The sequence below is a fragment of the Mustela lutreola genome, chromosome 6 (genome assembly GCF_030435805.1).
Source record: "Mustela lutreola isolate mMusLut2 chromosome 6, mMusLut2.pri, whole genome shotgun sequence".
Taxonomy (NCBI): domain Eukaryota; kingdom Metazoa; phylum Chordata; class Mammalia; order Carnivora; family Mustelidae; genus Mustela; species Mustela lutreola.
Window position 1 is genome coordinate 40950550 of NC_081295.1, and position 26286 is coordinate 40976835.

The following is a 26286-nucleotide window of genomic DNA, read 5'->3' on the forward strand; positions in this document are numbered from 1 at the left end:
CCAGACACCACTGAGGACCCACTCCATGGGCGACAGGCTGACCAGTTTTCAAAAGGCAAAAATCTTCACCTCTTCCAGATACTGCTAATTATATCAGGTAGGTTTTAAAAAAACATAAATGAGGGGCGCCTGGGTGGCTCAGTCGTTAAACATCTGCTTTGGGCTCGGGTCATGATCCCATGGTCCTGGGATCATGACCGGAATCAGGCTCCCTGCCTGGCGGGAAGCCTGCTTATTCCTTCCCCACTTCCCCTGCTTGGGTTCCCTCTCTGTCAAATAAATAAATTAAAGTCTTAAAATTTAAAAAAAAAAAAAAAAAAAGATATAAAGGCCATACAGACCTCTGGGCTGATGAGAGTCAGGTATGTCAGGGTCCTATCTAGAATCTTCCTCTGGCTCTCTGAGACTTTACCTACTTACAGCATCAGGCATATTAAGATTGAAAATGAATCTATTTTTGCTGTAATGTAACAGAGTACCTCTAATCAGGAAGTAAACCATTTCCTTAATATTGGACATTTAGATCCAAATTATTATAACAAAATATTGGACAGCAACAAAAAAGCAAACTAGCTTCCACATGATGAATAATTATGTGAACTGCAGAACATTTTCCTATTATAATTAAGATAAAGGGCAGGATACAAAAGGGTAGTATATTGTAGGCACAATTATGAAAATTAGGTGTCTGAAAGGTAATATGAAGAAACAAAAAACCGTTATTTCAGGATGCTAAAATGAGGAACAGCTTATACATTATTAAGTATTAGATAGTTTCAATCTCAACTCAAATGATATTAATTTTAAGTTAAATGATGCCACAAATACCATTACATTCAAAAGAAGGAAAGAACACCATTATATTTGACTGCCTCTATTGGACATTAACTGCTTTGTTTGCCTACAATGGATCCCTTTCTCCCACCGTTCTCTAGGAAAGGCCCCTTCCAACCACACAATCAAATGGATACAACTGTCTTCCTAACGTGCCTGTCCTACTTGTTCAGGGCGTTTGCCCCAAGCTCATCAATCACAATCTTCTTCTGTATCATTTAAACCAGAACCTTTTCCCCAAGCACTTGGGGAGTTAAAGTCCACAAAGCCAGTAAGGACCATGAACCAGCCACAGAGAAGAAAGGATGCCCACGTATGAAGACGAACTCCTGAAACTTAAGTCTCTGGTTCTAGTTATCCTGGGGGCCTACACGGATTCCTACATTTTCCACTGCCTGATTGTGAACCCATCAATTTCCTACTTAAGGTAGTTTGAATTGGCTCTAATAGATGGTCACCAGAGAATCCCAACAACTTTGCAGCCCCACATCAGCCATATAATGGAAAATCCAATAAATCCTACCTGGGGAGCTTTAGTGAGGAGAAGAGCAACTTCTGGATTATTGTGGTAGCGCGCAGTCTCCAGTGGAGTCTGGCCTGCCTAAGGAAAGGCACAGGGGAGGACAAGTGAGTAAAAGACACCAGCCCTGCCCACACCTAGCCCCCAGTGGGGACACTCAGCCACACCGCAAGCTCAACAGATACAGTCACACGTAAGACCTGGCCCTGCTCTTGAGGCCCACCGCGGTCAGCGGGGGAGCCAAGTCACACCCAAGGGCAAGGTGACTAGCAGCACACAGCAGCGGTGGGTCAGTGCGGACCCTTGCGGAAGCAAAGCCCTGGAATGCTTGCCCACCAAGGAATCCTTCCTAGAAGAGAGAGGAGGGAATGTGAAAAGCAAGGTCACGGTGGAAGCTTTCAGCTGGAGAAACACAAAGGACCATCACATGCAGCGGAGCAAGGAGTCTTCCCTGGAGGACACTTGGAAGGACAGATGAAGCCCTAGCCAGTCTCAGGACCTGGATTGTAAAGAACAATTAGGAAGCTATGGCCATATGGCAGACTCGAGGGAGATCAAGCCGAAAGGTAGGAGTTGATAACTGAGGGATTCAAAGGAAGGGAAAGACCTCAGGGGACAGGTACGGTGACACACCACCCGATCAGGTGGGAGCTGTGAGGAGGAGGAGAGTGGGGACTTTTGTCAGCTCCAACACTCCCCAACTCTCCACACAACTGTCCGGCCCCCAGACCGTCTGAGTCTGTGCTGCTTCAGGAGGGCAGAGACCCCAGCTCAGCCTCAAGGAAGAAAGGGCGCCTGAGCCAGCACCTGCCACAGGGCCCAGGAGAGAGACAGAAGCGGGGAGGTGGGATACTGAGAGAGAGAGAGAAGGGGATTATGGAGAAGAAAATTTTGAGGATGATTAATCTGACGGTCATGTGGCCACTTTCCTGAGAAACCAATCCATGTATTGGGCAGGAACTCCCTTTCCATAACATTCACTTGTCAGTTTACTCCAACACCCATGACTTTCCCTTGCCTGGCAGGATGTGCTCACTTGAGCTAGGAGTCTAAAGATAAATGCTCGGGGCTCAACAGTTCATGAGCAAGGCTTCCCTCAAGTCCACCTCTGGGGTCCTCAGCTTTAGTAGAAACCCAGCTCTTACAGAGTAAGGCTGGGGAGCTTTGTGCTTTTTGCAGAGTAAGACTGGGTGAGGCTAGGTGCCCTGCAGGAGTGAGGTAGTAACAACACCCTCCATTCTGGAAAGGGGTGGAAATGATTTTCAGAAACATCGTTGCAACTTCACTTACATTATTAACAATGGTCCCATCTGCTCCAGCTTCCAGTAAGATTTTAACCACCTTCTTGTGATTTAGGGCAGCAGCAACATGAAGTGCTGTGTCTCCAGCCTGAAATTAATAAGAAAGGCTGCTAAACTCCATCTGATAATGGTTTCCAGCCCTCCAGTTTTTCATCCCATGGCCTGGTGGTAGCTTTTCAAATTAGGATTGGCCTTTGATAGGGAATGCTTAGTTCAAGGGTTATGTGGTTCTCTTTTGAGAGGTCTCTTTAAAATGACCTACATACAAAGATCACATTCCTCTCCGAGGAAGGATAGTAGAAATCACAGAATTGAGTACAGAGGGCAAAGTAAATGCTGGGCTGGGGTTGTTGAGAACGGCGAGACCTGAAGCCTTCACCAAGATAGGATAACGGGCACCCAGCCAGGGGCCAGCAGGCTAGCCATCACAGGGCTCTGGACCACGTCCATCTGCCCAGGCACAGGACCCCTTGGTTTCGGAGTACTAAAATGAGCAGAAGCTGGGAGAAAGTGGCTACTTCTACAAGTGCTGGGGGGGGGCGGGGGTGGAACCCCAGCACCTGTGGGAATGTAAAGAGCCCACTGGGAATCCCTTCGCAGGCTCAGGGGGTTCTTCATTTGGGTGGAGTCACTGAAAGAAAAATCAGTGTTCACCTAAGACCAGCAGTTTTTAACCTCTTACCAAGTAGCCTATAATAAAGTTCATATTTTCTTCCTACAAAAGATGGTCAGTCAACTCCGGAAGGAGGCTATGGACAACGGCCGCTTCATGGGCCAGTCCCCAAGCAAAGGATATAAACAAATGAGGCAAATACAGATGTGAAGTAATCTGTTCTCTCCCACTGGGCGAGCAGGTCAAGTTCTGGATGATGGGTTTTCTTGGACAGCATGGAAATCCACCTGCCCCGTGGCCCTCGGCCCCCAGGATTAGCCAGGGCAGTTGTGGTTCACTGCTGAGTCACTTAGTTGTGGGTGCTGGGGGATGCTCTCCAGCAGGGGTTTCCAACCTTGGCTGCAAACTGGAGTCAGCTGGGAGCTTTGAGAACTGTTGCCACCCCAGTCACAGCCCCCAGACCCTGACTGAATTGTTCTGAAGTGTGCATTGGGCATGGGTATTTCTCAAAGCTCTCAGGGGACTGAAACATCCTGCCAAGGTTGAGAAACACAGGTTCGTGGGAGCTGGCTAAGTGTCACCTGTCTGATGAGCTAGAAGCTGCTGGAAGCCTGGCGAATGACAGGAGTAGGTATCTAGCTGGGCCAGTGGTTCTCAATCCTGTCTGCACACTCCGGTCAAGGGCTCTTTAAAAATCCCACTACTTGGATTCTGGTCTTTTAAAACTGCTGTAGGATTCAGTAGTGGTATTTATAATTTCCCTGTTGATTCTTAATATGCAGTGGGAGTCAGAAACCACTGTTAATGGCACACAGTTAATCTGAATAATGATCTGTTTTTAAAATTTCAGATATATGTACCCATACTCAGAAAAGACAATGTTATCACTAAATATCAAGTAAATATCAAGACATTTAACAAATTGAAGCTACTGTAAGTCACACACATTACCATAGGACACTGTAATAATCACAGCTTTATGGCAAACCCCCAGGATATAGCACAGATGCTGATCACATATCCGAATTTTCAGAGATCAGAGACTCCATTAGCTCCAAATGGCAGTGCAAGGAGCAGAACTCACGGAGTCAGGAGACACCGAATTCCCTTGCTTATTGAGCCACATTCCTCTTTGTGGGTTTCCTTTGTAAAACCATTATAAGCAAAACCTGCCCCAGGATCTTCAGAAAGTCTTTGATATGCAAATATGGAGATATGCACAGGAACGCGAAGAGCAGGCTCCCTCCAGGAAGCCAGATAAACCAGGACCACAGATCTCCGTGCAACAGTCACGCCTCATCCCAGACTAGAGGCTCCCAGCAGCCTCTAACCCGGCTTGTGCTAACACACCTGCCAGCCTTGTGGGAAGGGGGCCTGGTAGCTGTGGGGAGGACACATGCACTGACCTGGTTCTTTTCATGGACAGAACAGAAAGCACTGAGGAGGAGCTTAATGATGGACAAGTGATTATAGCGTGCAGCAACGTGCAAACAGGTGTCGCCTGCCTGCGGACAGAAATCAAACTCTGAGCACAATCTGAGCAGTTACTGGGGAAAGGAAAGAAAAAAATGATTAAAAAACTGGCAGACTAGCATATGTTCAAGGTTATCAGCCTGAACAGGAAGCCTTCACTTTCCCATGGACGCTCCACCATGAGACCCACAGCTTTGGCTGCTGTCTGCGGCTCCGTGGGTGTTCTTCTGCGCAGACTCTGGGCTTTCAGGTTTCAGATGCTGGATGCCCGCTCCCCACGAGGCCTTCACCAGAGCCAAGGCAGGCTCTCTCTGCTTACCCAGCGCTTGACAGGAACCCATTCACCACAGCCTCTCCTACAGCCCCATGCTCTGGAGCACATGGAATGAAGACCAACAGCACTGCTTTAGAAACAAGCCCTTTTCCATCATGGATTCCTCATGGCTCAAAGGACAGCGTGGCAGGGAGAGCACTCAGATCTTAAGATCACACGTGTTCTTAAAAAAGTTCGAGCTGCGTCTCATTTGAGTAGGACCCCAATATCTCATATGGGGCAGAGCAGTCTGGGGGAGCAGAGGAGGAGGCAATCACTGGCGTAAAACAGGGCATTCAGAGAAAAACCTCACGATCAATATCTTCCTGAGTGGTCACCAGCTAAACCGCTCACAGAGAAACAAAACTGGAGACAAAGTCAGGACGTTCTGCGGTGTTTTCTTGATATTTTCATTCAAACTTTGTCTAGAGACAACGGCCACTCAGCATAACCTTCTCCCCTGGATTAAGAAGCGTCCAAGCTCAGAGCCCTGGTCCAGGGCACTCTAAGACCCACTCTAGAGGAGTCTGCCTTCAAAGACCATTTTTTGAGAGGAACCCCAGTCGGAGTCTCCAGTCGAGGAATGAGGCCGGGGACTTTTAAAGGAAAGACACTGCTTGTGGAGGGAGGGGGCATGCCCACGTGACCTCAACGGTCAGGAATCCTCTAAGAACTAGACTCATCAGCTCTTCCCAAGGACACGTCCCTAACTGATTTGTAGACGCAGGCCCTGGAGCATCAGAAGACCTTCCCTGGATGGTACCATCTGACATTCGCTGACTGTATAGCAGTATGCAGGCAGAGATTTTCTGGACTCATTTGCAAGCGCATGCTAGGAGAAGCATTGCAACAAACCCAGGCTGAGGAGCAGAGGGGAAAAGGATGGGAGAAAAGCAGTGTTTGAGTCTTGATTCCCCTTCTCCTGCCCCTGGCCGACCACTCAGGACGTAGCCAAAATAAACGAACACTTTTTAGACAGTCCCCAAACACGTTTCACATTTTCATTTTCTAGGTGTTAATACTCAAGTATGCTTTTAGGGTTACTTTCCAAGGGGACACAAGAGAGCGCGAGAGAAGCCGGATTTGTTCACCCACATTATTTTTGAGGTCGGCACGGGACCCGCCCAGCAGGAGGACGCGTGTGCTCTGGGAGTGGCTGTTCTGGCAGGCCAGGTGCAGAGCGGTGTTTCCCGCCTTGGAGAGAGGCAAGAGAAGGGAGGACACGTTAGCAACTCGCTTCTTGGCAGACCTGCACCAGGCAGGCTTCGCAGAAGGTTGACGGATACTTGCAAGAAAAAAAAAAAAAAAAAAAAAAAGGTCAATGCTCACATTCTCTGCTTCCTGATTGGTGACCCCGGCAGAGGGGTTTCAGCCGCAAGAACAGTTAATAGGGAATCCAGAAAGCCACAAGAGTCCCATTGGTCATAAAACCTTGGCTCTGCAACTTACTAGTTGAAAGTCACTGGTCAAGGCTCTTCATATGCTGTCCTGAATTCCTTACCTGTAAAATGGAGTGTGACCCCTACATCCTGAGGCTGTGAGGATTAATCAGGAGTACCCAGGAGAGTGTTTACTTAATGGCAAAATGCTGTGCCCGCATGCTGCCTTGTACTCATTTTGGAGAGGACCACAGCCTTCACACCCAACACGGGTAACAGCTGTGGCTACCATACTCCACCAATGGAGTAAAAGCAACAGAGGCCAGGTCCTGTGGGGGCAACGAATGGAGATTAACTTGTATGCCTTCTACAAACTGTCCGTTCTTGCATTTTCCTTGAAACGTCAAAATTGGAACCAGGGTCAAGGTACCCACCCAGCAGGCAACACGATTACATCCACCGCTTATCATACAGATGGAGACCCTCGTGCTTTGGGGGCTCCACCAGCAATATGCCATTTCACAGAGACAACCAAGCGTCAGAATAATGTCTAGAGCAATCTTTCAGAAAGAATCCATGACACAAACAGAACTTTAAAACCGTGCAAAGAGCGCCTGCAAGGCTGCTGATAAAAGTGACAAGAAATGCGGACAGCGTAAGGAGATTCGGTGTTTGTCTGAGCGAGCCTGGGAGCATGCGGGGGGTGGAGTCTACAGGCTCAGTGACTGCTGGGCTGAGCTACAAAGTGGGCTACCATGACTGTGTGGGCTCAGAGCTGTTCACTGCTTACAGCCCTTCCTCACCCCGGAGCTGCGACCCACCGCACTGTCTGCCCAGACTCCAACAACGATTTATTCCTCAACTTCTTAAAAATGATGAGTTTTATTTTTAAAAGCAAAACGAAACACAACACACAGAGAAAAACCCTATGTTGCTGGATCACTTACCTCCCCTCTCATACCCTTTGCTCTAAGTAGCCTGGGTAGAATCTTTCTTGCTCACTGCTCCCTCCAAGGAGCCTGAAGGTTACAAGCCTGAGGGCTTAGTGAGCTCCCTCGTTATCAACCTTCTACTGCATCAGAGTCACCTGGTGGAGCTGTTAAGACTAAGGGTGCTCAGCTGCAACCCTTCCAGGGACTCTGATTTACTTGGCCTGGGGGTGGAGTCTAGGCGGGTCAGGTGTCAGCCCCAGAAGTCCTCAACTCCGGAAAGCCCTGGACCCAGGGAAAAGTGGGACAGCCTGTCACTCCAGGCCTGGTTACCAGGTAAGTTTACTCCCTCCCCCCATGGTTTTTATTTAAATTTTTCCAGGAGATTTTAAAGCACAGACAGGTAGGGAGCCACTGCTAGCTTCGCTCTCAAAAACAAAGGATCGGCCCACATTTTAAACACTCCATTCCCGGTGCAAGGGTTTGGCCCCTGGCTTGGTGTAATTCTTACAGCACTGGCAGTAGGTTGTCTCAAAGGTGTTGGCTTCGTGGCAGTTACTTAACATGTTGAAATAAAAGGAATCTGATGGTTCTAGAACCATACACCAAGCTTTGCTTTGTTAATAAGAAAATATCAATTACCCTGAAAAATACTTGGATCGAGAAAATTAAAAACCATGGGTTAGAACACACAAATGATGGTATATTCAGACACTGGACTATTACTGGGCGAGAAATGGAACGAACTAGTCTCACATGTAACATGGAGGACGCTCAAAAACGTGAGAAGAAGATGTCAGGCATGAAATGCTGCTGCATACTCTACGACTGCTTTACATGATGTTCTGGGAAAGGCCAAGCAGGTCGGCAGTTGCCAGGAGCTGGGGTCCAGGAGGTGGGTGGGTGGAAGATCGCCACCCAGGGACATAAAGGAAGTCTTTGGGGCGATGGAAACATTCTATATCTTGATTGTGGAGGTGATTACACAACTGTGTACATTTGCCAAAACTCACACAATATACCTAAGAGGCTGAACTTTATTGTGTATGGATTGTATTTTGGGAGCTGACATTTAGAAAATGTGACCTAAGTGGGAATATATAGGCAGCGGGCGTTTTTCTGTCCCGAGTAACGCGTACTTATTCCCCAGACTGGGGCTGATACACTCCCTGAGTAAGTTCTTACACAACAGAATGTTCTTACACAACAGAGGCTCGTTCAGCCTTAAAAAAAGAAAGAAATTCTATCATTTGGGACATGTATGAACCCAGAGCACATTATGCGAAATGAAGTAAGCCAGATAGAGAAGCAAATACGGGAAGTATCACTTACATGTAGAGGGTGGGAGAAAACAGGGAAGCGCTGGGAGAGGGGATAGAGTTTCAGTTGTAAGACGGTGTCCTCTAACATACAGCATGGTGACTGTGGTTGATAAACTGTCTGAATAATAGAACTGAAACGTTTACATCAAAAACTTTTTAGAACCGTAAACATGAGACGATGGGTGTGTTCGTTAGCCTGATGGGGGTAATCCTTGTACAACATACACATATCTCCAGTCATCACTTTGCACGTTCTCAATGCCTTACAATTTTATTTGTCCGTCATTTATACCTCAGTAAAGCAGAGGAAAGGGCCTTTTCAGAGGCTTTGCCGGAGGACGTGGCTGGTGCAGAACGTGGAAGTCCTGTTCTGGGACAGCACCTACCTTTGTTTGTGACAGTCTCTCTTGTGGTTTTCTGCAATGCCTTTGGGGCCCCATACAGGACAGGAGGCAGTGTGGTGGCTCAGAGGGACTCAGGCTAGTTTATGGACCTGACTGTGTCATGAACAAGTCATGTGTCTTCGCTGACACTACTGGCTCCCAGCTCAGGCTTCCCTATCCATGAACTGGGAACCACTGGCTTTTCAGAGTTCCAGGATCTACGATACAACATGGGTCTGCCTACAACTCCTGTTCCAGACAATATACCACTCTGAAGAAATGAAGCAGCCACCAGTCTCCCAGGCAGTGGCTCAGGCATGATCGGAGATCTTACGATGCATGGACTGCTTCTTTTCCTCATGCTTTTGTCCCATGAGGGAACCATGAGAAACATTAAACCAGTAGACGACAGCGCAAAGCTGTGTGGAGTGCCACGGGAGCTCTGCAGGAAATAGCCTGATGGGCCTTCAGGGAGGGAGAGGCCACTGTCCTGGGAGCCCAGGTTGCAGGTTTATAGGTGGCCATGAGGAGCAGGCTTTCCCCCAAGGAAGCGGGGTGGGGGTGGGGACACGGTGAGCCCTAACGCAAGAGGCACATACTGGGAAAGGCTCAGGGAAGAGGCTGCCCACAGGCTGAGGCCCCTTCAGGGAGGCCCAAGGAGACAGCATCAGGTGGGGGAGCTTTACTGGAAGTATCCTGAGCGGATGAGGAGCAGGATGAAGAAAGGACTAGGCAAAGTGGCCAGTCTGCGGTGAGGCTTCTGCAGAGATGCCTTCATTACTAATGAGCACAGAAGGAGGGGGATGAGACATGATAAGAGACCGGAGGGAGACAGGAGATGCAGGAGATGCAGGAGAAGAGGTGCTGCTGGCCCCTCCCTGTCTCCAGGAGGAGGGGCTGCTTGCCCAACCCGGGTAAACCAACGGGAAAGCGGCAAGATCCTGGAGAATTCGGAGGAAGACTTTTTGCTCACCATGGAGATTAGGTTTCATTTCCCTTGCTCCCCCAAGCTCCTGCTTCACTACGAGGAGGCTCACCCAGGGACGACAGCCCCCACCGTCCTCACCTGTGAACGGAGCCTTCTAGCATCTGCGGGGCCTCACCTTGTTCTTGGCAAGCACATTGGCTCCTGCTTTAACGAGCAGTTTGGCTGACTGGCTAAAACCGTGCCAGGATGCTTCGTGTAGGGCCGTATTCCCGTCCTGAGGAACACAGATGGAGACAGAAAGCACATTACCCGAGACCTAATTCATCTCATTAGAATCGATACATCATAGTGTATTTCCGGGGCACACCACAGCTCCTTTCTCAAATGGGGCTTCTCATCGGAATCACAGAGCCCAGAAAATGATTTCACCAGCTAGTTTCTCCACTATCCCAGAAATGGTACATAACAAGAAACATTTTATATTTTTAATTTTAAATAAAAAAATGAGGGAGGGGGAGAGAATTTTAAGCAAGCTCCACCCCCAGCACGGAGCCCAACTCGGGGCTCGATCCCATGACCCTGAGATCATGACCTGAGCTGAATCATGCCGGATCCTTAAACGGCTGAGCCGCCCAGGCGCCCCAGCAAGTACCATTTTGTATGATGTACAATAGATGCCTTAAGGCATCAGGGCTTCAATCTCTCCGGGAACCCCGGTTGAGAAAGGCTCATCCATAGGACACATTTATCAGGAACATGACGTTCATTCCTTCCCACCTCCATTACCCCTTGCTCCTGGTCCCAGAGAGGACTCTGTAAAGATCAGGCAAGTGAGGAGTCCAATGTCATAAGCTGCTGGGCCCAGGAACTGGATAGGCAGATTCTTCTCTTTTTCTTCCCCCAAATTTAATCTCACCCAGTTTAATCCAAAGTCTCAGGGACCAAAACAAATAAGCAGACCCTGAGACAATGGTGACTTGTAAAGAAGATAAACAAGTGTTCCCCATATGTGGCTTTTTAAATAAAAGTCGGTATTTGCTTCACTTCCTCTAATAGAAATATTAAGTGCAGTGAAGTAGTGGGGTTGGGCTGAGAGGGCTGGGGTTACAGGGAGGGAGGAGCATGCAGAGGAGAGGTGGAGCTGGGCTGGGGGCAGGCGGGTGCACTGTTGGTCACATCTGGCCGCTGGCTTTGGCTTCTCTTTGTCCACACCACGAGACTGGCTGAATGGCATGGATACCCTCAAGGAGAAGGCTAGGTAGGGTCTCAAAGGCCTGGGAGCGGCGTGGTGCTAGGGATGGTAGTGGCCATGTGTGGGCTGGCCCGGGGGACCAACTGAACACCGCAGGAAGCAGAAGGAAAAGTGACTGGATGGGGACACTGGTGAGGGGGCTTCTGGTGTGCTGATAATGATCTGGTTGCTCACCAAGGGAGGCTCAGTCAGTGAAAACTCATTGAACTTAAAATTTGCATATTTTTCTGTATATGTAGGACATTTCGTTAAACAGTTGTCTAAAAAAGTAAACATGGGCTGAACTGCACTTAATGACAAAGTTCCCTGTTTTAAGATTAACAATTTAAAAGCAATGATTAGTATAAAATATATCATTGGGATTTCTTAAAGAAATGATTTTGCTCATTTTTTTCCTTCCAATATATTTCCAATTAATTCTAATATATATATATATTTTTAAAGGAGGGTGAGCAAGTTAATTTGAGTCCAGGGCAATGCCTTCCCCCAGCCAGGCCTCCACAGGCCTCATTATGTCTAGACTTTTTTCTTTACCATTTACATATGTGGTTGCCCACTGCTGCCACAGAACAGGGGGAGGAATAAAAGAATATGATTTGTTGGGATATGAGATACTCTTTCAAAAGAAAGTTGGGCTGGTTTATCATGTTAAAGCATGAGTGAGAAGACTTAGGAAGGATAACATCTCAAACGGTCACAAGATCCCAAAGCAGGGTCCTCAGGCAGCCATGTCCCCCATCACCTTGTCTTGGCGGTCCAGAGCACAGCCTTCCTGGATGAGCGCCGCGATGACGTCCGTGTTCCCCACCACTGTGGCCCGGTGCAAGGCAGTCTGATCCCCCTGCAGAGGGACGTGGAGGCAGGAACAGCAGTCAGCTCTCCCAGCCCTGCCCTGCAGCACTCCCTGCACTGCTCTGACACAAGGACATCTCCTGTCCTCCACTGGAGCAGACCAGCCATCATGCCAGGCAGAGCTCTTCTGTTCGCAAACTCAGTGGGGAACTTCAAACCAACCACAGAACAGCTTCAGAGCTGACCTCAGAATGAGGGTCAGGCACTCATCTGCCGCCCCAAGGAATGGCAGTGTTCAGAGATATGACTGTCAGGTCTGTGAAAAGTGGGTCTGAGAGCTAGACCGCGTGTACCATGCAATTAAGCCAGCAATCTTTACTCCCTGCTGAGTCCTCTATTTGCCTGCTCTCGTTCAGACGCATCACGACCCGGCTGAGTCAGCTAGCAACACTCATGATTTGATGAAGGGCGCATATCTGCTGATCGACTTATATGGGCTGAGGGCAATGCAGCGGTTTATACCACGTCGTCTGACAATTCCAGGGGCTATAAGCTATCACTGCATACGTCTGTGCGGCCTCTTCTGATATGTCATCACAGCATCCTTGCTGATTCATGCTGCCTTTTCTTTAGGATCAGATGCCGGGGATTGCTGACCTTCTCTTTCTGCATCAGGGTGGCAAAGGGAACTTGACCCTTTCCCCTAAGTGCATTTGAGAGAAAGTAAGATGGTCCAGATAAGAGAAAGTTCCGAAGTCTGTGAGAGCACATCTCATCTCTGACATGTACTCAGGAAATCAAGTCGAGACAAATTAAGTCTGGCCTGGGGTCCAAACTGGAATGGGGAGGTAAGTGAACAGTGTGGAAAACTTCTGGTAGGGAGGAAGGGGTGCAGGCAAGGGGGACGGGAGATGTGAATCTTGCACACTCTTGGGAGATACCTGGCACTTCACTGGGGCTCAGTTTCTTAACCTGCACCTGTAAAAGGAGGGTAGGTGCTCCCCCAGGTCTGTCCCTTCCCTTCTTGGGTTCTAGGATTTGGCTGGTAAGAGTTCTGCACAAAACGTTTTAGTGGAGCACCAGAGGGGCAAAGGACATGCCCCAGGGCATCCCTCATCTTCAGCCCAAGAGAGGAAAGAGACTATTATAAGACAAAAAATATGGAGCTTTTTAAAAGAGGGTTGCAGTGATACCTATGAACTTCCTTAATGAAGTACTGCTTCTACTTACTGAACACCTTGAAATCTAGAACAAACAGCAATGCGCATTAAAGTCACTTGACCCAAATAGAAATTCTGGAGGTGGATGGTTGTAATGGCTGTACAACAGTGCAAACGTGCTTAACGCCACTGAACTGTACAGTTAAAAATAGTTAAAATGGTAAATTTTATATTACATGCGTTTTATCACAATAAAAAGCACTTAATGCTATTTAAAACACACGTTTACTTTCTTAAAATTAAAAAAAAACTCCCTTTAAAAATCCATGAGGGGAAGTGATTTTTATTTTTCTCCTTTATAGTTTTAAATAGTTTCCTACTTTTTATACTTAACAAATACAGTTTTAGCCACAGGAAAAACTGCTATTTATTGAAAGTCTACGTTGTAACAATACACCGATAATGGGACTGTCCGTGTCTCAGACTCTTTTCTCACTATTCATGTGTAGAACGTAAGGGATTTCCAAAGTGATGGGAGCACATCCAGCTCCAGTATTATGATTTGTCCACTGCCCGCAGCACGACTATTATGAGCCCTCCCCCTCAGCATCCTAAACCATTATTCCCATTACACATTAGGTTTAGACTGGGTTTTCTTCTTGACCACCTTCCCAGAGACCCCTTACTCAAAGAGAACCCTTTCTGCACGCCTGCAGTCACAAGAACGTGGCCCTGGTGGGTGGGTGCAGGAGGCACATCAAACCATTACACACTCACTTCGAACATTCTAGGAACTATTTCCAGAGGCCACGCACTATGTCCAAACAAGTCATCCTATGAGAAACTGCCCAAGTTTAATTTTAAAAAATCTATGGGAGAATTTCCAAGACTGCCATTTCCCCATCAGAACGGTGACAGGTCTTCCCCAAACGGGCCTCAAGTGCAACTTACAACCTGAGGAGAAAGATGGTGCTCTGGACTCGGCAAGAAGGGGAGACTGCAGCCCACCCTCCAGGGGTAAACACTGATGGGGCCATTTAAAATTCCCACAGACTGCGGGCACTCGAATCTACACTCTGCACTGATGAGAACAACCCTGTCATAGAACAGAACTTAACCATTTGATCTGTGTTGTGCACAAAGCCCAGAACTCATGGGTTGTGTCAGCCATTCTTCGGTCCGAGCCAGAGCACGAGGGGCCTCGGCCGGTTGGGGCACAGTCTAACCTAAGCCTTGCTGCAGGTCAAGTGCTTTATCCTGTTTCACAAGCTGCCCCTCAATCACGAGTTTATGCAGCTTTGGAGCCAGAACATCACTATTATTTATGACTTGCTCTCAGCAGGAATCTTCCATTTTTGCTTCCCTGGAGAGGTCTTTCCTTTGTGAAACTCTAGCTCAACGAAAGAAGCTAAATCTAACTTTTGGTTTAGCCTTCAAAAGTAAATTTCCAGACGGATTATCAAGACTCAAGGAGATCTAAGGACTTGGGTGAGGCTTCCGTGAGAACACTAACTGTCCTAAGCCACTGGCACAGGTGTCTCTCCCAGAGACCCTTGAGGGCACTGCCTGTCTCCAGACCACCGCTTCCCCTCCGTCTTCACTGCCTCAGAGACCTCACTCTGAGCCCGGGGCCTGGCCTCATCAGTTGGATAGAGACTGCGGAGAGTGCCAACGTCAGCCTTTCCCCACCGAACGTGGCTGTCCTTCAGTCCTGGGACGGTTCTGGAGGACTGAGGAAGGGACTTTCTCGGCTTATAAACACCAGCTACTCGAAAGTTATGAGGATAAGAGCTGAAGGCCACTCAGAGAGATAGGAAACCTATAAGCAAAGGGCCATCCTGGGCTATCTAGCTCAGGGCTACTCTTCCCCAGAACACACAACCCAGTCGAGCGCCTGAGACTCTTGACTGAAACAGGGCCTCCTGTTTTCCTCCTATAAAATTTACTGTGGAAGTATTTCCTCTTTGAAACAGGAAACAGAAAACCACCAAGCATGTCCTTAATATACACTTATTAGCAGACTCAGGCAGCAACTTTGACACAATCCTTATGCCTATATTATCTAAATACACCATGAAATTCTGAAACTTTGAAAAAAAATGCTGGAAAAAGTATGACATGCTTAACAGCACTCAATAGTTATTTGTTCAGTAAATATTTATTGACCTTCCACTACACTCCAAGGGTATCTAATTCTCATTTTATTAATAAAAAAAAAATTTAAAAAGCGAAAAAACTAAGGCTCAGTGCTGTTCAGTGCCTACCCAAGGATAATCAGCTAATTCGGGATAGCATGGTTGGGCCGGAATTCAAATTGTCAAGGCTCTTTGCACTCAACTCCAAGCTATTTCCTCCCCATGAGTCAATGAACCTCAGTGCAGGCCTTAAAAAAGATCAGCTGCCTCTTGATGGCATCCCCTGGCTGAGTGCTTAGCACAAGGCCACGGCCACTCCAGGCGCCCAAGAAGGATCTATTGAATGATTAACTACAAGGAAGCAGAAGGAAAAACACTGCAGCTGGAAACATTGAGAGCCAGCCACCTTGCAGTTTGGCACTTCAGGCTGGAACATGCTGACCTGTTTGCAAAGTGTGTGAACTGCCCGCCCTCAATGTTTCTGACTTCAGTGTTGCTCACTTATGGAACTGAAAGGATTTGGAACCTCTGAGGTCTACATCTTTCTTGTGAAATACTTTTAGTGTTCTCTCTCTTACGTGGTGTAAGAGAACGGGCTCAACGCACACAGATGCCGAAGCTAAGCTCATGGAAGAAACCTGAGTCCCACTAAGACGGAACACATCCCTCTTCAGGATGGATCTCCCCAGGTGGCACAGATGGACATGTCGCCAGGAAGCCCAGAACGGTGCAGGTGTGCAAAGCAAGTTGCTGACCTCTTTTTCTCTCTCTGATCTTCTAGGGTTCTTCCTAGCCTTTCTTCTCTGGTTTTTCTTATTTTTTTCTTCCTTCGTGGCTTTTATCTTGGCCACAGGGTCCTGGACTATTTCTGAGGCGGGGGCCGTGTGGTTGCTCATTGACCAATCAGAGATGGCATTAGAGCTCCAGTGTGAGTTGACAGGATTGGCCGGAAGCAAGAGGGAATTTTCTCCTGGAGTTGCATATTCTAAAGAACTGGTTTCCACAGGTGGAAATTCATAATAATCCCATTCCAGGCCACTGGAGGTCATTCTTCAACTAATTCTCTGTCCTTACCATGACATTAGGAATGTATCTGTAGAATATGAAGTTAGGAGTAAATTCCTCACAACATTAACATTCTCTATTTCTATCCATCATCAAGGCAGGTAACTTCTGAACTGATTTTTTTTTCCAAAAATGAATGTCCCACCTTCTTTAAAAAAAAAAAAACACCCATAGTTTTGGTCTGCAAATTCTTGCATGAATGTTAAAGCTGATCACCCAACAGGCACAGTAAATATGAAGAGAGCCATGAACAATATCCCGGCAAGTTGCTTCAGAACTAGTGAAGATCAACGCTACCTTCTCCTTTCCCAACCATTTTTACACTGTTTTGTTTTGTCTTGATTTAAGTTATCAGGGAGAAGCAATGTTCACATTGTCTGATTAGGGCAAGAAGATGCAAGAAAAGGCATTATTCCAATAAAGGAAATGAAGGCGCTCCTGTCTAAAGGTAGCGCTGCATTACCTTTGGTTGCCATGTCTCCCCTCCTTGGCTATCTTGTGAAAACTCCTACTTTACTTCCTACCTTGCCCGATATAAACACCCCAGCCTGAGAGAAACTTCTAGGAAGTTAGCATGGCTTCGCTGCATAAGAACACAGTGATTCTCGGAGCACAAGACCTGAATGAAGCAGGACTTGGTTAGGAATGGGTTAGCACCCTGGTGTGGGAGCCTAGCCAGCATGGCCAGTGACGACTTTAATTATGCAAAGAGAAGATGTGATGCATCAAACAGGTCTATACCAGCAACCACATGTTCTGCCTTTTCTGTGGTCAGAATCTCTTCTCTCTCCTTGTATGTTCATTCCTGTCATCTAAGGAGATGATATATAATCAGAAATGTTATGATGGTTACAGTGTGGGGGAAAAATATATTATGACTCAAGATAGAAATCAATAGCCAAAAGCTAAATCAGCATCTTTTGAAAGTAACATTTTTGGTGACCCAATAGGTTCCAAATATAACCAGAGATTTATGAATAATACCAGACAGCCTTCTGACTGTACATAAAATAATGACATTTAGTTATTTCTTTACAAATGCTGTCTGTCACATTTCTGTGTCTGCCAAGTTTTAGAACATTACACAGACAACTAAAGAAAATTAGAAGCACTTTAGTAACCTATACCCTAGCACACCTGAAGGCCTGAAATTTGATTAACACTCTGTAACCACAGTTATTAAAGGTGAATCAGGAAGAGATTATGATAAGTGATAATTCTGTACAATTTTGTGTTCCTCACAAAACTTATTTCTTAGAGTCTTACCACACAAATTAGAGTTGAAATTAGAAAGAGTTTCTGAAAACAGCTTCCAGTCACATTATCACAGCATTTTTTCCTAATAGCTCATAGGAGGACAATTTATATAATCTTATCTATATCCTCCTCTTAGAGAACTTACTTCCTCAAAAGACAGAAGGCAACCCTGTGCACTACATGACATCACCCCAAGTATCCATTTCTGAGTCCATCTTGACTCTAAGAGAGTCAGTCAGAGTCTTTCTCTAGATAATCTGAAAGAAGAGACTCCGAGACTGAGTCTTAATAAAGGCATAGCACTAGGGGGAACTCTTTCAGGAGGCTTGCTTTTTCTTGGATTCAATGATATCAGTTATTTTTTCTTTTAAACAGGTCCTCTTTACACTAAGAGAAATCAAGGTGAGAAGAGGAAAATATTAAGTTTTTAGGGCCTACTTTTTTTCTAATGGTAAGCTTGGTCAATGACCTATTTCCAGTAGGCCTTGCCCACACTCACTCAGGTGTGTGTGTGTGTGTGTGTGGTATGTATGCTCCTTCATAATGCCCTCTGAGGTTCTACACTTGGATGGTACTAGATAGGACACGAACCATGATGGGAAAACCACCCCACCCTTACAAACTCTAGCTTGCTACCTAGAATGGATCCCAGGCTTCAAGGGGAAGTTCTTCCCACCAAGGGGACCAAGAAGTGCATCTTCTATCCTCCTGCCTTATCGCAGGTTATACTCACATCATCCTGGACATCGAGGTCACAGCCAGCCTTCAGCAAGATCTGGACCACAGAAAGATGGCCCTTATTGGCAGCAAGATGAAGGGGGGTCCGGCCATGCTGTTAATGCAAAGCAAACACTGATTTCAGAATAGGCCATCAACACCACTGTCCTGGGGGCATCTGGGTGGCTGTTGGTTGAGCTCCTCTGACTCTTGTGTCAGCTCAGATCATGATCTCGGGGTTGTGGGATTGGGCCCTGCGTCAGGCTCTGTGCTCAGCATGGAGTCTGCTTGAGATTCTCTCTTTCTCTCTGCCCCTCCCCCTGCCGACACAGATGTGCACTCTCTCAAAGCAAATAAATAAATCTTTTTAAAAAATGACCAGTGCTCCGGAGGGGATGGGGGCCTAGAGCAAGGTTTACATAGTGGTAGTCCCCACCCCCTTCAGTCTGATAGGCAATCCTTATAAATTTACCAAAAACTCAAATTTTTAAAAGTTTTTTAAGAATCTTATTTATTTGTCAGACAGAAAGAGAGAGAGAGTGCATAAGCAGGGGGAGCAGCAGAGGCAGCAGCAGAGGCAGCAGCAGAGGCAGAGGGAGAAGCAGGCTCCCCACTGAGCAGGGAGCCTAATGCAGGACTCAATCCCAGGACCCTGCGATCATGACCAGAGCCCAAGGCAGACGGTTAACCGACGGAGCCACCGAGGTATCCCTTCACCCAAAATTCAAGTTTGTCTCAGTTAACCTTTGTTACTGGCATTGTGATAAATGAATAAAATTTGAGGACTGACTACTGACGGGCATCAAGGTTCTTTTCAGTGGTTTGCAGAACACTTTCATGTGCACATGTCTCTGTGCCTCTGAGGAGGCTTCTTAGCCCTGTTGCTGGGTCACAGAGGTGACCATCCTGCAACAGCCCTAACATGCAGGCTCCTGAGGTATGACACAGGGTGACACCTAGAAAAACTCTCTTCAGTGTAAATCAACTATGCAGAGAACTGACCTTGCCAAACTCCAAAGTCCTCAAATTCTTCTTCTTTTTTTTTTTTTTAAAGATTTTATTTATTAATTTGACAGAGAGAAATCACAAGTAGATGGAGAGGCAGCCAGAGAGAGAGATAGGGAAGCAGGCTCCCTGTTGAGCAGAGAGCCTGATGCGGGACTGGATCCCAGGACCCTGAGATCATGACCTGAGCCGAAGGCAGCGGCTTAACCCACTGAGCCACCCAGGTGCCCCCAAAGTCCTTAAATTCTTAAGGAAACATTATGTTCCCTTTGCTTTCTCCCTCACATTCTCTGTGAAGGAATGTTTTCCCTGCTGCTTCAAAAATCATTTAGTCACGGCCCCCACGCATGTTGAAACACACCCTGTGCATCTCATATGGGTCTCTTAATACTGGGATAGTAGTCTCTTACCACCTTCCAGCACCTCGATAAAACTTTCCAAAGAACTTTATTGATATTCTAGCAGGATAAACCCATTAATGATCTCCATAAAGTGTCAGTTTGCCGTAGGCAACTAGGTGTGGAGGAAAACAGAGATAGCAGACCATAAAGAATCTTAATTTCTACCCATGAAATGCAATCAAAGCACTAGAATGATTCTGTAAAGAAAGAGGTCAGAGCTCACTTTAAAATTAGAATTCTTAATTAAGAAAAAAGTTGCTCCCAAGAAAGTGGGCTATAAAAAGCCTTCATCAAAAGGCAGTGTCTGAGAGGAGTTGGAGTGACCTTCCCTGGCTAGCAATTGTCTCAGTGCACACTGCTTCACCTTGATTCTTTCAGGGGAAGGTCCACAGCCGATCAGACGGAGCAAAGCAAGCGAGTTCCATTCACTGGGCCTAGTCCCAGGCTCCATCTGTCATCACAAGTCCTTGTTGAGGACATCAGATAATGACCTTCAGCAAGTTCCTAAGGCATTATGAATCACAGGGAAGTTTGTCACGTTTGTGAGGAGACAGATGCTTGTGCTGTGAGGAAGGCCGACAGGATGGTCGGACACAAGGGCTTCTGGGCAACCAGAAAAATCTAAACTCTGATGGGGAGAAGTCTTTGCAGAGATCCTGGAAAAGAGGACAAAGGACAAGGAGTCGAGGGGTGTCAGGTCAAGGAAGCCCAAGGAATATCCTCGCCAACAACCAGATATGACTGGTTGGAAGTTGAGGGCCAAGGAGGCAAAAGGGTTTGTCCAAGTGAACATAATCAGAAGGCAGAAGGAGATGCTGCTGTGGTTCAAACCAGGTCCCATTGAGGAGGGCACTTTAGAGACTATGAATCGCTGACAAGATGGGCTTGGACAAGAGGCACCTTCCTGATCCAGAGTCAGCAGAGACTCCCCTCTGTGGTGAAAGGACAGGCTGGAGGCAGTGGAGCCTCCTGACAACAAGCCCAGCTCAAATCCCAGCTCTGACTAATAGCACCTGTGTGACTTTGTGCACGACGCTCTCCTAAGCCTATTTTCTCACCTATAAAATAGGAATAGCCTCCACTATCCATCCCATAAAAGCTAGAAATAGGATACATGGGGTAATAGTCACTATCTAAGGTGGATTTTCCTTCCCTCCAGCTGTCCTCAGCCCTAACCCCTAAAGACACCCTAACTGTTCCCTCTCCCCCTTGTCAGCTCTGCCCATCTGCCTTAGCAAAGACCGGTGGGATATTTTCAATGGCAAACAGATCTGCGTGAAGGGTTGGAAATGAGATCACTTACACAGTTAGATGAGCTCCCTTTTATATTTTTTAAGGGGGGAGGGGCTGAGGGAGAAGGAGAAAGAGAATCTTTTTACATTTTTTTTTAAAAGACTATTTATTTATTTGACAGACAGATTACAAGTAGGCAGAGAGGCAGGCAGAGAGAGAGAGGAGGAAGCAGGCTCCCTGCTGAGCAGAGAGCCCAATTCGGGGCTCGATCCCATGACCTTGGGATCATGACCTGAGCCGAAGGCAGAGGCTTTAACCTGCTGAGCCACCCAGGCACCCCGAGAAAGAGAATCTTAAGCAGGCTCCAGACTCAGCACAGAGCCTGACATAGCGCTCAATCTCAGGACCCTGAAATCATGACCTGAGCTGAAGTCAAGAGTTGGATGCTTAACGGACTGGGTCACCCGGGTGCCCCTCCTGCCAGCCAGTCTTGATCCACTTGTCCACTTCCATTTTGAAACACAGCCCGTGGTTTCCAGTTTTTGCATCTCTGCTCTGCTGTACAGGCATTCTTCCTGGGAATGCCCCTCTCCAAACTATGCCTTCTCTGATTCCCCAAGAAGCATCTCAGACTGTCTTCTCTGTTCCCACAGCAACTCAGCTTCCTCTTTTTTGTTTTGAGTGTCACCCTGGGCCCTGGTTTTTCCTTCCAACTAGGCCAGGATCTGCCTGAGGGCAAGATAGTGCCTTCCATGAATGATGAAGCAAGTTGACTCTGAGGTGGGATGTGGCCATGTCAAAGAGGAGTCCATGTTCCTCAACCACAGGGACACAGGAGCGAATTCCAGTTCCCCAGGCTTGACCTCAAAGAAATGGAGAGCATGGGGGTGGCTGTAGACTCCAAGTTTTGGGATGTCCCAGCCCCTCAGGAAGTTTAGATACCTAGGGGCTTCATAAGTGTTGAAGCAGGTGCAACAAGGACATGGGGACTTCTCTGAGGAGGGTCAGTGTCCCCCTTGCATGTCTGGCTCCTTTCATGGCATCAGGTGAAAGTACAGTAGCACAAAGGCTTCCCGCTGAGTCTGATGCTGTCCCACTCCTGTCCCACTCCTGTGCCCCCGAGTTTCCTAGTTTCCTATGCAAGACCAACTCCCTTAACACACACACATTCACACTCACACATCATCCACTAAAGGTGGAGAGGAAGAAAGAAGCAGAAATATATTTGGTTTTCCAGAACATCATATTATGAAAAGCAATACAAGTCAAGCCAATCAGAAAAGTCGCTGCTTGACCCAGCACACAAAGACACCCCAAGGTCATGCCTAACAAATGGAGAGGGCTGCCATCTCCCTAAGTGTGAGGGGACAAATAATAACTGACCCTTAGAGGGAGTCTCTAAATGACTCAGACCCAGGATGCATCTGTTCTCATCTTCATGCCCTCAGGACTGGCCAATGGAAGAAATGGGAAAAGGAGAAAAGACTGTGAACTGTGAATGATACGAGGAAGATGTTCTTGAAGCACCCATTTTTCCTGGGACCTTCCCTAGTCCAATGACCCGTTCAATTCAGCGTAACTCAACCCAGGTTCTGGAGGGCTCCGGGAAACTGCTAATAATATGGACAAGAGGAAGAAACAGTAGCAGCTAACACTTATGGGGTACTTACTATGTGGTATCTTAAGAATTTTACATGTGGGGCACCTGGGTGGCTCAGTGGGTTAAGCCGCTGCCTTCGGCTCAGGTCATGATCTCAGGGTCCTGGGATCGAGTCCCGCATCAGGCTCTCTGATCAGCAGGGAGCCTGCTTCTCTCTCTCTCTGCCTGCCTCTCCATCTACTTGTGATTTCTCTCTGTCAAATAAATAAATAAATCTTTGGAAAAAAAAAAAAAAGAATTTTACATGTGTTAGCTCATTCAGTCCTCCCCGCAACACTATGAGGTAGGCACTATCACTAAGATGAGGAACTTCCATTTTACAGATGACAAAACTAAGGCATGGAGGGACCCTGTCCATTTTTCTGTGTCAGAAAGCAAGTAATTTGAGCCTGGATTCACTCCTAAGCCATCTGACTCTGACCCCCACCCTGACCTGCTCTACCTGCTGCCCACTTTCTGGCCGTGGGGGGCCTCTCTCCTGGCAGAAGGGTTCATCTCTCACTGTTAGGAAGCTCCCAAGGCTCCCAGATGATGACCTCTGGAAATAACCTGGTTTCCTTAGACTCTCAAGGACAAAGAGAGAGTTTTTCTATTCTCACCCTGCATCGAATCACTTGAGTAGGTTGGCCTGTATATCTGCCCGCCTATACTGATGCCCGAACCCCAGCACCAGAGTTTCTGACACCACTCTCTGTGGTAGGGCCCCGGCATCCGTTGTCATACACCCTCCCCAGGTGATTCTAATGAGTGACCCAGGCTGAGAACCACAGGACCAGTTGAAGAGGGGCCAGGATAATCCTCTTCAAGGCAGCTATAGGCCCTCAGGCGAAACCTGCCACATCGGGCCTGCCCAAGCAAGAGTCATTCCTCTAGCTACATTCTTCCTGAGGCTCTCAACCCCACCTGTCAAGACAAAACACTAAAATACTGCACAGCACGACCCAGAGTTCCTGTTTCTTGAGAGAATGTGAGCAATATAATGACATTACTAAAAATTTGGAAAATCAAAAATCTGTAATTCTCCCACCCAATACAACTATCATTTTTTCCAATTATTAACTTTTATTTATTTATTTATTTATTTAAGAGAGAGACAGAGAGTGCTCAAGAGCACGGAGTGGGGGGGGGTGTAGGGGAGGGAAAGGAAAAGGGAAAGAATCCCAGGCACACTCTGCCCTGAGCGGGGACTCCAAAAAAGGGCTCAATCTCCTAACCCTGAGATCATGACCTGAGCCAAAACCAAGAGTTGGATGCTTGACTGAGCCAACTTTGCTCATTTTTATTCAAACGTTTTCAGTGCATCTTTTCTACTGATGCTTTTGCATTGTTATATCAATAGTCACATATAACTCATATAACATCCATCAATAGTCACATAACTATCTTGCTTTTTATATTAATTCTATACCTTCTATAACCAATGGTTCTCAAACTTTATTGGGCAGCAGAATCTCCTGGAGGGCTTGTTAAAAGACAGATATCTGGGCCCCCTTCCAGAGTTTCTGACTCCATAGATGTGGGTGGAGACTAAGAATTTGCATTTTTTTTTAAGATTTTATTTATTTATTTGATAGAGACAGAGATCACAACTAGGCAGAGAGGCAGGTGGGAGGGGGTGGAAGCAGGCTCCCCGCTGAGCAGAGAGCCCAATGCAGGGCTTGATGCCAGGACCCTGAGATCATGACCTGAGCCGAAGGCCGAAGCTTAACCCACTGAGCCACCCAGGCAGCACAGAATTTGCATTTCTAACAAGTTCCCAGGAGAGGGAAATGTTGCTAGTAGGGGATGACATTTTGAGAGCCACTGGTGTAAATCACTAGTTTTCAAGCTGTTTGCACATCAAATTCACTTGAAATCTTAAAATAAGAACAAACCCAAAATTTACCCCAAAGGACTGTATTATATCAGCCTGGGCTTGGGTGATATGAATATGAGTGTTTTGTTTTTAAGTTCCAGGTGATTCTAATGTGCAGCCAGAAGTTATAAACCCCTGTCTTGGACCCTTTAACGGTGCCAGTTGCTCCAGCCTGCCTGGTATCAGGAGAGGCCAGCTGAGACCAGCAGTCGTGAAAGGACCCAGGACCCTGCAGGGGATGCAAATTTCCCTTGATCTAACCAGGGCGAGACAGAGACTCAGCACCTGCCCACCTCCAGGGAACTAAACGGCAAAGGGCCTTGACATGTTGCCAGGCAATAACCACAAAAAAGTGGCCCCAGTGTCAATGAGTCTAGGGCTCTGGTCTAGGGTGCTACTTTGTTCTGGCAGGTCAGCCCAGTGGGTCCCAACTTCCAGAACTACTGCATGGGAACAGCAGAGAGAGTCCTGTTCCAGCAGGCGACCTGTAAATTACACTCACCAGTGACCATACAGGGTGTGCAGAATGAAGGGATCCCTGCTGCTCATTCATAAGAGGCCAACCCCAGCTGGAGGGGCTAGGCTCTGTCAGGGAGCATTCCAGGAGGAGGATTCCTGTTCAGATAAAGATCTCCTACCAGTGGGGATGACAAGGGAGACCAGCCAAAGGTAATGAGCTTAAAATATACCTTGAAAGGAAGCAGAGGTGTTCTGTTCCCAGCAGGTGTTCAGAAACGGTGCTTAACCCTTCTCACCCAACAACCCTAGGCAAGGCATCTACTGGGGAGGCCTCCTAAGGAAGGGCTGAGTCCCAGGGAGGGCGACCAGGGACCATGTGAGAACCACAACAGACAGAAGCCTGACAGACTCCTTTTCTATAGACTCCATGGGGCCATGACCCTGGTCACTTATTACTCTAGCCAAGATCCAGATGTTGAGTCCCGGCTCCTGTCTCGTGCTGAGGTGTCCCAGGTCTTAGTAGAGAGCAGGCCCTTCAGACCGATAATACCTGTGCCGTGAATGATAAGCCCTGACCCTCCAGCAGCTGCCGGGTCTAACAGAGCAGGCCTGAAAAGTGAGAAGACGATATATACAAATGTCGAATCATTATGTTGTTTGCCTGTAACTAACATAATGCTATATGTCAATTACATCTCAGTAAAACAGTGAGAAGAAAGGGTGCTGTGCTTACCCATTCTTGGAACACCATCTTTAGCTAATGATATGCTTATGACTAAAGTCACATAGAGACCTGGGCAGAACCCAAAGGAATAAAAAGGCCAGAAACTCTGAAGAGAGGAGAGGCAAGGGTGAAGGAACCGGAACACCGTAGCTCAAAGAAATAAAACAATTAAACCATCTTAATTGGAGGCTGTTACAAGGTTTGCAGTTGCACAGACGTTACCCACGTGAAGGTAAACTGTTCAGGGGGGAAATGCAGGTTAGATACCGTAATAACTTCAAAATGACAATGCTTCCTTTCTTCAGGAGATCATGAAATCGATCAGGGACATGCAATCTTTACTGAGGCAAGAAAGAGCTGTCTATATTATCTGTGGCATTAAAGAAAGAAGCAAGGAAAGAGAAAGGTAGGAGGCAGGAAAGATGCAAGGCTGGGAAAATAAGAGTGACGTGTTTTAGAAACAATATATCGATCAGATTGATAACGGGCCTGAGAGTTTAATTTGGAGGAGTATAGTAAGGCTAACAGAGGTTCTAGAACTTTGCAAGATCACAAATCCAGTTTCTGGCAGAGCTA

General features: G+C 47.1%; 1 protein-coding gene across 12 annotated transcripts in view; it reads right to left on the reverse strand.

Annotated features, from left to right (window-relative positions):
* Positions 1-26286, reverse strand: part of ANKRD6 (ankyrin repeat domain 6) — a 188146-nt gene that overhangs the window by 16017 nt on the left and 145843 nt on the right. For 6 of the 12 annotated variants that reach the window (XM_059177098.1, XM_059177089.1, XM_059177090.1 and 3 more), the window contains 7 exons: positions 18390-18488; positions 11990-12088; positions 10171-10269; positions 6150-6248; positions 4675-4773; positions 2645-2743; positions 1358-1435 (listed from right to left, as the gene is read on the reverse strand). In XM_059177098.1, the coding sequence (XP_059033081.1) occupies positions 1358-1435; positions 2645-2743; positions 4675-4773; positions 6150-6248; positions 10171-10269; positions 11990-12088; positions 18390-18488 (672 nt within the window). Of the gene's footprint in view, positions 1-1357; positions 1436-2644; positions 2744-4674; positions 4774-6149; positions 6249-7380; positions 10144-10170; positions 10270-11989; positions 12089-16089; positions 16428-18389; positions 18663-26286 lie in introns of those variants that run through there. The other 6 variants (XM_059177097.1, XM_059177088.1, XM_059177095.1 and 3 more) reach the window with 5 other exon arrangements.